Here is a 13,592-nt window from a genome sequence, read left to right as displayed (position 1 = left end):
GGGGCACGGCGTCTCCCCTTGGCTCGGCGGACGGCTTCCCGCCTGCCCTTCCCCGAGAGCATCTGCAAGAAGGCATCTCCCTTCAGAAAGGCGCCGTGGCTGTGTCTGCAAACCAGCGGCAAAAGAAGCGCTGTTCCCAGCGCACATCGCGAAAAGATCTTTTCCGAGATATTGGGGGCATAAAACTAGCAGCGAGTGCTCCTGCCGCAGGTCCTCTCCTCCGGCTCTTCTGGCAGGCTCACAAGTTCCTGCTTAGGAAGAGTGCCGCCTGCGGGACTGCCTAAACTGCTCGGGATCGCAAATTCATTCCACGGCCCAAACCTGAGAATACAGATGTCTGACCTTCCTCTCCCTAGCTTTACTTCACTTGATTATGAGGGTGAAAGAGCATATAGACTGTGTCAAAACGACAATTTCACTATCCCAGTCTTATGATAAAGAGGAGGCTTGCATAGTTAATAGTCTTTATATTTGTTATCCTTTGCCAAGGAAACCCAAAATATCTTTTCTGGAAAATGTCTGCTTTCTTTGGTTAACTCTTAGAGACTATAGCTAAGATCTTGGCTCTTAAAATAAGAATTAGATCAGTTTCTAGATCTAATTTTTCTATAGGCACATCGATAGATTAATTCAAAATTTCTTGTGTGAGTTTCAATCTATTTTGCCTACATGTAAAAGTCTCATGTGTAGAATACAGCCAACAGTGTTTTAGGGAACGGTTACTGTAATATTGCACAATAATCCATATTCTCCAATGCACCCCAACTGAATTTCTATCTTATGTCAAATGTATTATAAAGTAATCGTATACAAGGAGGAAGAGATCCCATGGAAGGGTAAGCGGCTAACAAAAACGTCTAGAAATCTAGGAGTTAAGATGTAAAGAAATCGCAGATGTTTGGGAGAGAAATAATTCATCATGTTCTAGATCATTAGCTAGCAGCTGCTAACTAATAGGGGTTAGGAAGGGGCTTCCACTGTGGATGGTTATTCCATGACCTCCTGCTATCCTTCTTATTTTTCTGTGAACTGAGCAGCTGATGCTGGCTGCTACCCAAGTGAGGCCCTGGACCACAAGAGCGATTTGGGAAGAATGCAAGAATTGCACTATGTTCTTTTTCTTCATTTTTCACTTAATCATGCTGAACAAACCTAATTGCATCTAAGTGTGTTAAATTCTGTTTTAAAACACTAGAAGAGTAGCATTTTCTACCCACAGATAGACTGTACTGAACAATTTCAAATCTGTATTTTGGTCATCTGTCAGATCATAAAACCAAGGCAGAGATGTAACAGTAACCTGCCTTTCCATGCAATGGAAATAAAGCACACCTATGTCCAAAACTCCTGTCGTCTGTGTCCCATGTGTGTACCTTCTCTGCAAGATCCCACCTCTCCCTAGTAACATGACATGAAAGCAGAACTCCTCTGCAATGTTCCTTTGTTGTGACAATAAATTGTATTTTTGTAATTCATCAACCTAGTGATGAACAGTCTGAAATGAACCATAGAATGACACAAGATGAGGGAGGGGAGAAGAACCTTATCTGGCTGTATGTTTTTCTTTATCTCCTCCAAGAAATTCCAGTGCCTGCTTCTGAAAGAAGAAATTGGCATGTTCTCCTAACAAAACATGTAGAATGTCCGTTCTTTACAGAATACGGATGATAATTCTGATTTTATTGAGATAAGCAAAACAGACTACACCTACAGTAATTTCCTTTTCTTTCTCCCAGGCAATAGACTGACCTTTTAAAACATGTACCTCTTCAGAAAATCTGTAACCCTCTGCTCCTATGCTGCAGCTTAAAGCTGTTTGTTAGGGGACATGGGAGCATCAGTGTTATAGTTGTCAAGATAAGAGCTCCAGAGGTTTAAAATGTTGGTCCAGACTTAGTTTGCTCCTTTGTCATATGTCTTATTGAGATCACCTCAACTATACTATATTGTATTGCCATCCTACATATCCCTTACAGGGTATAAATGGTGTTGACTGGGTTACTGAATATGTAATATTTCTCCATGTTCAATGTGATGCACTTCCTATATATACATGCATGTGCTATTTGCACATGTTCCAAAGACAACTTCATGTTTCTCTAGTGGTACTCATCCCTTCGGGAAGGGATCAAACATCTGATCACCTCCTCTCAGCTCTACATGTGTTCATAAGAGTTCATTATTTCTCTCATAAGGAGGTGAGAGACAGTCTATGAACTAATTTCTCAAATTCTTTTTTCTTTAGGTGCTTTCCAGTTTTCAGGAACTCTGTGTAGCTTTAGAAAACAGCACCAATAGACTGAAGTTAGTTACAGAGTCAAGTCATAAGTGGTTTGTGACCAAATACGAAATACTAAGTTCTTGTCTAACTTCACGTAGGTTGCTGAGATTGGAGGGAGCCGTCTTCATGGCAGCAATGTGCTGCCTAAGCCATGAGAATTCCCCCAAAATTGACTCTTGCAGCTCAGGCTCATTCCCTGACCACCATCCATCCTCTGTGCTAAATGAAGCAAAGGCCTTGGTGACTAGTATAAAATAGGAGCCATTTAATTAAGACTATATCATAATGCATATGTGCAAGAAAACCAAATCAAGATTACCCATGGAACTGTAATTGTGGCCTCTAGAGCCTTGCTTTAACGTAATTTTACAGCTTAAAATATTTTAAATGAGGTTCATCTGCATATTTCTTTCTCACAAATGTGGTATCAGAAATACCATGTAAATCTGTTTTGCTAATCTTCACTTACTGCAATGCAACATTCTGCTATGTGGATTACCTACTAAAGGCTAGTATTTTTCTTTGGCCACTTGCCTTTTTTTCCTCTACCAACCTCTTGTGTACATCCTTCACAGATCTTGCCTGTATTCCTAACTTGAAGCTGTCTACAGTAATCAGAGATAGATACAATCAGTAAAATATTAACAGCTTTAATGTATATGGCTAATACAGCTCAACTCAGTGTAGACCTGGAAAATGTAACAATGCTTGCTTGACAGGTTAGTAAAAGCCTGAGCAATCTATCTGATGCAATGTGATAATTATGACTATGCTCCATAGAAAACTCAAGTCTCCTCAATTCCTAAAAAGCCTGTACTTCCAGGCTTCTGGCTGTTCAGTAGCTGCAGATTCACAGATTCTTACTCTATTCTACAAATAATTTTGATTTCTGAAGTGTGTTTCACTCCAGAAATGCAGAATTAATTTAGAGGAATTAAAATTCCCTTCCTCTGAGCTATTATTACAAGTTACCTTCCCAGCTGAAGCCCTGGGACTCTGGTGTTTGAAATGCCTTTATCGCAGCAATGCATATGCTTCATAGCTGTATCTATAGAACTGATGAACTGATGGTGCTGAAAGCATTCTACTACCAAAAAACAATATTAAAAATTTCAACTGTATGCAGCTCAGGTGGGGAGAGGCAGTGGATAGACTTTTAAAAATTATGCCTTGTGAAAAGAATAAACAGTAGTAACAGCCTGGTGTTCTAAAGGAAGTACTACAATTATTCTCTTCCTTGGTCTGAAAAATAGGCTGGCAGCCTTGTGATATTTCTATGCTTCAAAGACTTGAATAGAACCTAAACTCTTAAGGTTTTTTTCATAGTATGAGCACCTGTGCATGACTAGTGCTGATTAAAAGTTTACTGATAGGAATCCTATCCTGAACTGACAGAACCAAATAAGTTCTCATCACAGAATATTGTTTCTGCTAGCCTTTCTGCCACCTATGAAACCGTTATGTGGGCATGAGTACAGGCTGTTCCACTCCAATGCATTAGGAAAAAAATACAGATGGCATAGTTGGAAATTGCATACTTGAACACTTGTACTTTCAGACTGTTTATGTGGCCTGGAATTAATGAACATCCCAACCTGCTGTGGTTTAGTCCAAATGATGGTTCTATCCAGCATGAAATGGAAGACAGCAAGCATAATTTAGTGAGAAGTAGCACTATGAACTTCCACCTTTCAAATGAAACTGTGCTTGAAAGGAAGAACATTCTGACAGGTGGCATCTAACAGTACTGCCTTTCTGTTGTTGGCAAAATTTCTGTGTCTCATCTGCAATGCATTGAAAAAGAAACCTAAGTGTTTCTGGGAAGGCTGGCTGTTGGGTTTGTTGGTTTTGGGTTTTCTTCCTCTCCGCTGCCAGAGAATTTCCAGGTATGTCAAGAAGGGCTGCCAGAGAAGTTGTCCACTTGGGTTAAAGAAAGATGCAAACTTACCCACCGTACTACTTTGATGTGTTCTAAGTACCAGTTTGAGCTTGGGAGAACAGGAATCGCTTCTTGGTTCTGCCACTACTTTCCTGTATACTCTCGAGCTACAAAAAAAAAAAAAAAAAAAAGGGCAACTTTTCACACTGATAGACTGTGAAGGCATGGTCTTTTGATTCTGGGATTATATTTTAACTCACTAAGAGGGGTTTCTATTGTTTAAATAAACATGGTATAAGCAGTTATTAGTGTAAAATTGCTCATCTTCCTTGAGAGGAGGGTAGAGATGTAACCTGAGCACAAATTGTTCAACTAGCTGAAAAGAAGCTCTATCAAATAGAGTTTGAATTTTAGTAGTCAGCTCCTATTGAACAGTAGTTGTCACTAACTTCAAGCAGACCAAAACACAAGTCTTAGAAACCAAGTAGGTTTCACAGTGCTTTAAACAAAGTTCCTACATGATGCATACTGGCAAGGAGAATTGCTCCTAAGAGTAACGGCTCCCAAAGTGTGTCGCACTGCTTGCTTCCAGCCCCCTTGTGAAATGTCTCTTGTGTGCTATTTATGGATGATGAACTTCATACACTGTTGCCCACAGAGTTAGCACCCAGAGATTTTTCAGGAATCTTTGCAGTCAGCTTTAGATTAGACCATCTTGAATATTAACTGTAAACCTGGGTTTAAGCTAGTATACTGAGTAAGGTAGCATCCTGAGCTCTGCCATGGGCAAATCTGATAGCTTCTCTGAGCTTGACTTTGTTATCAACGAAGTAGAAGCAAGGATTGCTTTTCTTGCCTGCCTGGAATGAAAGGCAGTCTGAAAATGAAAATATCTGGGAAGAGATTTATCCCTCGTATATAAAAGGTGCCTAGTGTGCGGGACACTCCTGATGTTATTGTAATGTTGCTATTAAATATTGCTAGGGTTTTTTCCTCCTCTTATTCACCATAGTTTTAAGCTGAAGTGACAAGCTCACTATACTACCTGATTTGAAGTGGGTAAGTGAAAAGCAAAATTTGTTAATCCACTGATGTAGGAATATGGGTTTGACTGCCATTTTTGGCCTCAGATATATATCCATGTTTTCCTTGCTCTCTTGCAGAATTCTTGGCCCAGAAGCCCTTGTACTGCTTCAATCTGACATCCATGCAGGATTCAGAGATGATCCTTGCTGCCACTTTTCACTTCTATGCTGACAAACGCCCTCGGCACCGGGAAGTATTTTGTAAGAGGTCCAAGAACTCATCCTGCCGCCTCCTTCACCTGCCTCCGATCCTGCGGCTTAACGTCATTTTCCAAAGCATTCATCAGAATTCTGCCTATGGGCTAGTGAAAGGGAACATCTCCGTGTCTCTGCAACGGCGAGGGTCTTGGCATGCAAAGGACATTTCAAACATCATAAAAGAATCAAAACGGGCTGGAGAGCTCATTCTCTGTGCTGAGCTTGATGCTGGGGAGAAACACCAGGGCTTCCCTGAACAGGTTGCCAGTCATTTGCCTTATATACTAGTTTATGCCAATGATCTTGCAATCTCTGAACCTAACAGTGTGGCAGTCACCCTACAGCGTTATGACCCATTCCCTTCCAATGACGGGGACCCAAATCTATCCCCTAATGCTTCTACTGATACCCGAGTGAGGAGGGATACATACCTCTCTAGCTCTATTCAGAACAATGAGTTGCCAGAAGTAGATTATAACAACAATAAATACAACAAACATGACATATGGGAGAATGTCTACAAGTCCTTGAAACCAAAAGCCTCACGCAAAGACCGAAGGAGAAAAGGGCAAGAAAATACAGAAACACTTACAAAGTCTCAGGTGTTAAATTTCGATGAGAAAACAATGAAGAAAGCAAGGCGAAAACAATGGAATGAGCCAAGGATTTGTTCAAGAAGATACATGAAAGTTGACTTTGCTGATATTGGCTGGAATGAATGGATCATATCTCCCAAATCATTTGATGCCTACTACTGTGCAGGGGCATGCGAATTTCCAATGCCCAAGGTAGTATGCCTTTTCATTGTTGTTAGATTGCAAACAGTAGATCTACTGTTCTGCCTATCCAACTATTTTGTCAGTCAGATTTTCCTTTGGATTTTTACCTTTTTCAGTCTGTTCTGTTGCCTTGTTCAGCCTAAATAATTTTAGCAATATTGTTTCCATCAATTTACTCATCAGAGTGCAAAAAGATTCCAGGTTATCTTTAAGTGTAATCTGAAGAATAAGAAAAATGTCTCCTGTTTATTTTTCAATTTATCATTTTATATCTTAAAACCACAACATAAAGACTTAGGCAGCTTATTAAAATATGTTTGCACACAGTAAATCATCAAACTACTCTGTTGCGATAGCAGAAATATAAAGTATTATCTGCTAATAGTAAGACAAGGTATCAGAGTATTTCTGAATTCCGCGGTTAACACCTTAGGAGAAAAATGCAGAGTAGTGACACCGAGGTATTTTTAACTTTACGAAACTGCTTGTCACTTTGAAAATAAGAATGTTGGGTAAGCTGATATTTGCATCTCAAAATTCTCTGGTGCTTTTTTAATTTACTAAATTCCTAAAATTAAGATAATCCTGCTGGAACAAAAATGTTGATTTAATTTATGCAGCTGGAAATGCCAAATAGTTGTCTGTAACACTCTAAAGCTAGTGTACTGAATTCTTTCTATAGAAGCAGCATGAAATTTGCCAACAGAGAGGCAAACATGAACTCCTGCTAAAATGGAATTCAGATTTGGCCCACTCCCACTTACTTGCTCAGTCTCAAGAAGTAGAAATCTTGATAATCCTATGTAGCGCAAGAATTATCCGCATTTTATAGGACTTTCAAGTAATAAGGGAGGGGAACAATTGAAGCACTGCATAAGCTGCATGTTCAGAAACTGTAATTATTACGCAATTCTACCTATAAATGTCCTGATTATTTATTCTTCTGCTGTTTTTGCATGTGGTCACTCAGCACATAAATAATGGATCATATTTTACAGCAGGTGATTTCAAAGTTCTGAGACAGGCATCTGTCCTACTTTACACACAGGGAGATTGATGTACGTTTGTGTTGAAATAAGTAGTATGATTTCAGGAAGAGTGGATATGCAGGCTAGTTTAAGTCCAGGAACAGTGGAAATCCAGACATCAGGGTAGGGTGTACAAATCTGACCACATGTTCTTGTGTAGCTGGCTGATGCTTGAACCATGTGTAGAAAAGTTGATACATGGTCTGGAAAAATTAAAGCTTGTGCAGGCTCACATACAATTTCACTTTGTGGTTGTAGTATAAAGAGATCATGCAACACAACCACCGTTTAACTTATCCAAAACAAAACACAGCCTGGGAATACAGGTCCTCTGACATAGACCCAAAGTCTAATGATCCATCCATACATACCAAAGGAAAAAAAAAAGAAGATACATTTAACACATCTGTCTTCTTGTGAGCAAAACAGCATGACACAAAAGTGACAGAACCAAAAGAGAGTGCATTTCTAGCTGGAATAGTTAAATAAGCTTATATTGCTGATTTACTTAATGTCCTATCTAGAAATATTACTTGCTATATAATAAAGATTCCCTGGTAAATCAAAAATACTTACTTTAGTTCTCATTTTGATACTTGTTTTCTAGAGAAATTAATGTGGCTGCACTAGCACCTTGGTGCCAAAAAAATAAAACAAGCAAACAAAAAACCCCAGAGATATTTAAAACTAAATCACAGATACACAGATTTGAGGATTTTTAGTTTGATACACTCTTTGGGTTTGATTTGGAAGAGGTCTATTTTTTGTTAGCTTTCTGTTTTTAAGAGGGGAACAAAATAGAGGCAAATTCACAGCTGTAACTTCTTAAAATTACTGTTTCCAAATGAACAGAGATAACTAGGACATCAGCATGAATGAAGCTTCAGGTCAGAGCACAAGAATTGCTAAATATTATAGATGGAGGAATAGCTTTTGTTCATGCATATACACCCTAAGTCAGGAAAGCATGCATATGATCTTGGTACTCCTAAATCAAAGGCCAGATTAAGGCTACTCATGAAGACTTGGTCTACACAGTCAACCTGTGATGGATAACAGATAACTTATTTCCAAAGCACTCTTCTTTTAGAACTGTGGAGATAGGACTATACTTCTATACCTGGCATGTAGAGAATCATCACATTTTATGATTATTTTTTCTTTTAAGTATCGGTACATCACTCTGCACATCTACTTTAATAACTGTGATTCTTGATTTAAATACAAAACAGCTCTGGTACAAGTCTTGTCATAGCAAATTCACCTACCTTACTGCTGAAGTTCTTATTCTCTGAACTGTGAGGGGGAAGACTAGCTTATGACTGGCTGCACTGCTGCATTTGCCAAATAAATGCTAGTCCTACGTGTGGTAGAAGTAGGTCTACCCTTTCCTTGGTGTACAGTAATTAGAATTCTCTTGATTTCAGCCTTGTAAGTGTATCAGTTCATGAATTTCATTTCGAAAGCTGAATTCAAACCTGAAAACAAAACTTTCCTGAATCTCAGAAGCATTGCTTATTAAGGTGATGGCAGGGCTGTTTCTGAGGGGCAAATTAATCATAAAACAGACTTCAAAAGGGGTGTAAGCCAGGCAGAAGGGGAAGGTCTGAAGTATTTCAAACCTGCTGTTAATTGCTTTTCGGCTACATCACCATCCTTCTACTTTCTGAGGCCCAAACTGTTCCTAAGCTAGGATTGTCCTGGAGGTTAAATAAGAGCAGAACCTGGCCTGCTGTATATAACTTGGTAGCCAGCATTTAAAACATTAGCACTTCCTTCGTGCCACTACTACTGGGCATTCAACTCAGTATTTCAAGCTTTCCACTTTAGCACATCGGTACAAAGGCTAATGTGAAGCCTAGCCCAAGATCACTGAATACTTGCGCCAGGTTTCCAGAAGGGCTGGAAAATTCAGAGCCTGGCTGGATGTGAGATGGGTGTGCTGCCTGGCTCTGCTGTGGATGTAGGACTCAGGCAGCCAGATTCTGTACAGAGTAATAGTCCATAATAAGCATTTTTCTATACGCATTTTTGTGCATAGTGCACACACTTGCAGGCATTAGAAACCTAATTAGTGCTGTTGCCTTGGTAAACAGCTGCTCACACTAGACTTTGCTCCCACCTATTTGTTCCTTCCAGATATTAGAGACTGCACAGATGAGAAGATCCTAGTAGCATCTTCTGCAGGTTCATACCCAGGAATCCTGTAAGTCAGTAACTGGCACTGAGGGCAATGACGGCTAGCCAGTGCATGGGGTCAACAAATCCTCTTTTAGTAGTACATTAGGATCTGTGACTGTTTCAAATAACAATATGAAATAACAAATGTGCTAGGAACAATCCAGGAGGTTTTTCATAAAGGTTAAAGTAAGAACTTGATTCCAGAAGCTTTAGTTCTTCGAATTTCTAAACTCTACAGTTGCTTAAACACACAAAAGCTGCTTCTCTCTCTCTTGCTGTGCAGATTTGCTGACATGGCCAACGTGGGTAGAAGCTTATTTCTACTTCACAGAGCAGCTGTGAGACTAATTCACTGCTGCTTGTTTGTGGACAGCTTTGAAACCTAAAGATGAAGGGTGGCATGAGAGTGCAACCTTAATTATGCCAAAAATATGCTAATTACAGAAAGGCTCTTTCCAGGACTGGTGATTTGTTGGGACTTGGCTATAGGAGATCTTGGAGCCCCAAAGGATCAAGGATGGATTTCACAGTTTCTCCCTGTAATGGCTCAAATGAGGTCGCTTTAGTTAAGGAACATCTGAAAGTCTTAATAACAATTAACGATCTGATTTGATGATCTGTTACACTTAAAGTAAATGTATCAAAACTGAATTATCCTTAAAAACAGCTCCTTTGTGATACCCCTGGACTACTTAACTTTTCATGCTGAAATGAAAAAGCATCTGCATATATTAATTCATTATTTGAAAAATAGGGAATATATAGGAGACATTAATTCCTCTCAATTGAAGTATCTGCTTCCATGTACAGGTGTGCAAAGTCCCTATTTGTTGTCCCACAGATGTTATTTTCCACCTGATAGACAGCTATGTACCAATAGCGATGAAAAGATTTCATGTGCCACATATACTGTGCTGAAAACTTGTGAAACTGTAACAAAAAGCCCGATATGACTAACACAATTTTACTACTGTTACTGTACTCATTTGATGGGACAGTGTTCAAGCATGACAAATGAACAGAAGTCACTGAAGCTTCAGCCTCAGTGGTGGGTTGCATGCCGTACTATTGTCTCATGTAACCAGAGCATGTGCATTCCATGTTACAGAGAGGCAATGACAAAGGCAGGCTGTCACTCCCATCACCTGTAAACCTGTGCTTGACTGTATGCATCTCAAGCAACAGAAGTGGTGAAAACTGTTTAGTACTATTCAGTTGCTCAGACTGCAAGGGTCAAGTCTAGCTTGTGAATAAAGGCTAAAACAAAAAAGAAGTTACTCTTGACTAATAAACAGTATATTATTTACATATCTTAACTTTTTCCTTATTCTCAGTGCTGTTATTCCTACTGGCTGCCTCTTCTTCTGAAATATTTTTCCTTGTGTTGTTCACTGCATCCAAAAATCAATCGTAGAAATAAGATTGTGGCTCAGTTCCCTGAACAGTATATAGATGTAAAGCTGCTATGAAACTTCACTTCTCCTGCTCTCCCAGCCTTTTGTTTTCTTCTCCCACTCTGAGGCTAGCGCAGGGAAGGGCAAAAAAAGCCTGTTGAGGAAGGCAGAGGGAGGCAGACAAAGACTACAGGTATGAAGTACTTCTTTGTCATGGGGTTGTGATCAGAAAGGCTCTGTCAGGTTGTTTGATTTATTCTAGATTAACTCCCCCCTGTGGACATTACTTCTGGAGCAAAAGTAACTAATTCCAGGTTAGCGTACATGAGGAGAAATACTACTGGAACATAGGGATAGTTATTTTGGAAATAATTACAGTAGCCAATTTTCCAAGTCAGACATGAGGTTAAGAAAACAAAAGGTAACATCTTATGACTGAGAAGTGTGCCCCACCTTAGTCCTTTTCTCCTGCATGCCTGCCTCCAGCATCTAGTAGGTGCAGTCAGGGACATTCTTTCTTCAGGCTACTGACTGCTGGCTGTGCCACCAGTGCCCTCCTCTGGTATTTATCAAGGCAGCATAAGGAACACAAAGTATCTGTTGGATACACCATGCGCAGGAAAGCCCGAAGTGTGAGGGACTGACTATGCTGCACAGCCCTGTGACTCAATCACATATATTCACTTTTTTGTCAAACAAAAACACATAATTGTTGTCATTTTCCAAGTTCATCTGGGAAAGTGACTGCTCATAAATGAAGAGATAACTATTTCCTTCTCTGTTCCAGATTGTCCGGCCATCAAATCATGCAACAATCCAGAGCATCGTAAAAGCTGTGGGAATTATTCCTGGCATCCCAGAACCCTGCTGTGTTCCTGACAAAATGAGCTCACTCAGTGTCCTGTTCCTAGATGAGAACAAAAACGTTGTTTTAAAGGTATACCCCAACATGTCGGTTGAAACTTGCGCCTGTCGATAAATTCATACAAACACATCTTTAATGAGACCTACACATCCTTCCCGTCTACACTGGGGAAGTTGTGAATGGGAAATGAATCCACTTGTGTTGATGAATGAGGAGGAACGTGAGCCTACAATTCCTCTACAGAAAGCATGCGGAGAGACTAAAACGATACACATGCTCACCTGGAAGGATACGTCTTACTGTCATCATTTGTCTTTCATATTCATCTTCCAGGAATTCAGTCAATACTTCTATAAATATCTTCCTAACCCACCTAGCCAAGACATCTGGTGTTTAGTGAGAAATTTAAGTGTAACGTTTTCCATAATCAAAGGACTAAAATATGTTTGTATATCCTATTTTTCTGACTATTTTATCTCTTCAGTTAACCAAGAAGATGGGAAGTGAACTTGCAAAGGCAGGCTTATTTTAGAATATCACTTTTGTACACAAATCAGAAGTTTTTGCCTAAAACACTCATACTCTTAATCGGCATATTTATACTGAAAAATGCTGTAATAAAGGGCTTAAAATGTATATTTTCTTCAGGATGCAAGTATAGTGCACTACATAAGCTTTCATATAAACAGTATGTTAATGTAGCCATTTTTGGTTACCCTTCTCTAATATATAATTTGTTCTACAAAGACTTATGTAATATCCCACACTTTTGGTTTGCTGGATAATTTCAGGTGGTTAAACATATTCTCTGAGTAACACATACTATATAGTAATATGTTGAAATACTAAAAGTAAAATAACCGAGATTTATATTTTTGTAAATTATACTTTATATCCTCTAGATTGTTACATGCTTTTAACAAAAGCTAATAAATTAAAGGTACAGTAGTATCTAAAAATAGTTGAATTGTCTTTCTAGAAATGCACTCTGTTACATTCTGTTAATTAGATGGAAACATGTAAATACATGTTAAGCTTGTCATAATGCACCTCTATAGATTAAAGACAGAAGGGAATACCGTGATCATCTAGACTGACCTCCTGCATAGCACAGGTCAAAGAACCTTGCCCAGTAGTTTCTGCACCATGCGTTATGGAACTTCTGTTTTGAGCTTGGGAATATCTTTGAAAAACATGCATAAATTTGGCTTTAAAGATTTCATGTGATAGAGTATCTCTACAACAAGAAGTAGTTGTTCCAAAAGTTAGTGCTCTTTGTTCAAAAGCACTGGCTTAATCCTAGTCTGAATTTGTTGAGTTTTAGCTTCAATTCACTGGATCTTACTGTAATGTATTTTATTAGATGCCTTTTATCTATTATCCAAAACACCTTCACTGTGTATTTTTAGTACATAGAGCAGAGTCAAATTACATTTTGGCTAGGATTTAAATAGGTACTTCAATTTCTTATTTTAAGCCTCAAAAAAATTTCTCACAGCTCTTTTCTGAACTCTTTCCAAAACTTTCATTAGTTTTTTTCCAACAATGAACATTAAAATGGTATAAAATATTTGGCAGTGGTTCCCTTAGAAGTCTTTATAGAAATAAAGCCTATGCATCCCTCTAACTTGTACAATCATCTGTTGATACATTCATGATAGCCCTTGTAACTGCAGCACTCTTTTAGGAGCGGATGTTCCATCATTGTACCTGTCAGTCCTCTTTCCCAGTCTTTGCGTGTCAGCACACACTTGCCACATATTCCATTTTCACTGACCTGCTGTACAATACCATAGGCAGACCAGGAGCAGAACAAACTTCTGAAGTCTGTAAGGTAGCACAGAGTGCAAGATATGAACTGTTTTCTCCTCAAGAGACAGTCTAACCTTCTGTACTACATTA

General features: G+C 39.1%; 1 protein-coding gene across 1 annotated transcript in view; it reads left to right on the top strand.

The window, feature by feature from the left end:
* Positions 1-12,649, top strand: part of GDF10 (growth differentiation factor 10) — a gene marked incomplete at its 5' end in the record, with an annotated part of 12,950 nt that extends 301 nt beyond the window's left edge. The window contains 2 exons of the mRNA XM_010291888.1: positions 5,324-6,231; positions 11,613-12,649. Of these exons, the coding sequence (XP_010290190.1) occupies positions 5,324-6,231; positions 11,613-11,804 (1,100 nt within the window). The remainder of the gene's footprint in view (positions 1-5,323; positions 6,232-11,612) is intronic.
* Positions 12,650-13,592: the final 943 nt, after the last annotated feature.

The sequence above is a fragment of the Phaethon lepturus genome, unplaced genomic scaffold (genome assembly GCF_000687285.1).
Source record: "Phaethon lepturus isolate BGI_N335 unplaced genomic scaffold, ASM68728v1 scaffold29217, whole genome shotgun sequence".
Lineage (NCBI taxonomy): Eukaryota > Metazoa > Chordata > Aves > Phaethontiformes > Phaethontidae > Phaethon > Phaethon lepturus.
This window is presented reverse-complemented; position numbering and strand designations above follow the sequence as displayed.